The following is a 730-nucleotide window of genomic DNA, read 5'->3' as shown; positions in this document are numbered from 1 at the left end:
TGTAGCCGACTCAAAGGACTTGCTGCGAAAGGTGCTGCTGCTGCTGCTGCTGCTGCTGCTGCTGCTGCTGCTGCTGCTGTTGTTGTTGTTGCTGCTGCTGCTTCTGCTGATGATTTGCCGCTGCTTCTGATGGGGCTGGAGATGCTGCCTCTGCTGATGCTGCTAGTGTTGCTGTTGCTGTTGCTGTTGCTGCTGATGTTGCCGTTACTGCTGCTGTTGCTGTTGCTGCTGCTGCTGCTGCTGTTGCTGCTGCTGCTGCTGCTGCCCGGTTGTTTGCTGTTTTTTTTTGTTTATTTCTCTTTATGTGTCTGTTGTACTTTCTTTAATCTCCCTTTCCTCATTTCAATCCTTTCCTGTGCTGTTGCTGCTGCTGCTGCTGTTGCTGCTGCTGCTGCTGCTGCTGCTGCTGCTGCAGGCTCCCCCCGTGGCTCGCAAGTGGGCGCTGCCGCCTGCTGCTGATGCTCACTCTTCTTTTTGCGGGGGGGTTTTCTTCCCCCCTGTGTCTGCTGCTGCTGCCCGGCACCAGCAGCACCAGCGCGGCGGTGCTGCTGCTGCTGCTGCTGCAGCAGCAGCACAGACGCTAACACCAACACATGCTAGCCCTTGGAAGCTACCAACGCTGCAGCAGCAGCAGCAGCAGCAACAGCAGCAACAGCAGCAACAGCAGCAGCAAGAAGCTATGAAAAAGTCACTTGCTGCTCCACCCGGTGCTCCCCTGTCTTCTGCTTCT

General features: G+C 56.6%; 1 protein-coding gene across 1 annotated transcript in view; it reads right to left on the bottom strand.

Annotated features, from left to right (window-relative positions):
* Positions 1 to 730, bottom strand: part of EMH_0012630 (uncharacterized protein) — a gene marked incomplete at both ends in the record, with an annotated part of 1,299 nt that overhangs the window by 357 nt on the left and 212 nt on the right. The window contains one exon of the mRNA XM_013499584.1: positions 3 to 135. Coding sequence (XP_013355038.1) covers positions 3 to 135 — 133 coding nt within the window. The remainder of the gene's footprint in view (positions 1 to 2; positions 136 to 730) is intronic.

Source organism: Eimeria mitis, genomic scaffold (genome assembly GCF_000499745.2).
Source record: "Eimeria mitis Houghton genomic scaffold, Emh_scaff446, whole genome shotgun sequence".
Lineage (NCBI taxonomy): Eukaryota > Apicomplexa > Conoidasida > Eucoccidiorida > Eimeriidae > Eimeria > Eimeria mitis.
This window is presented reverse-complemented; position numbering and strand designations above follow the sequence as displayed.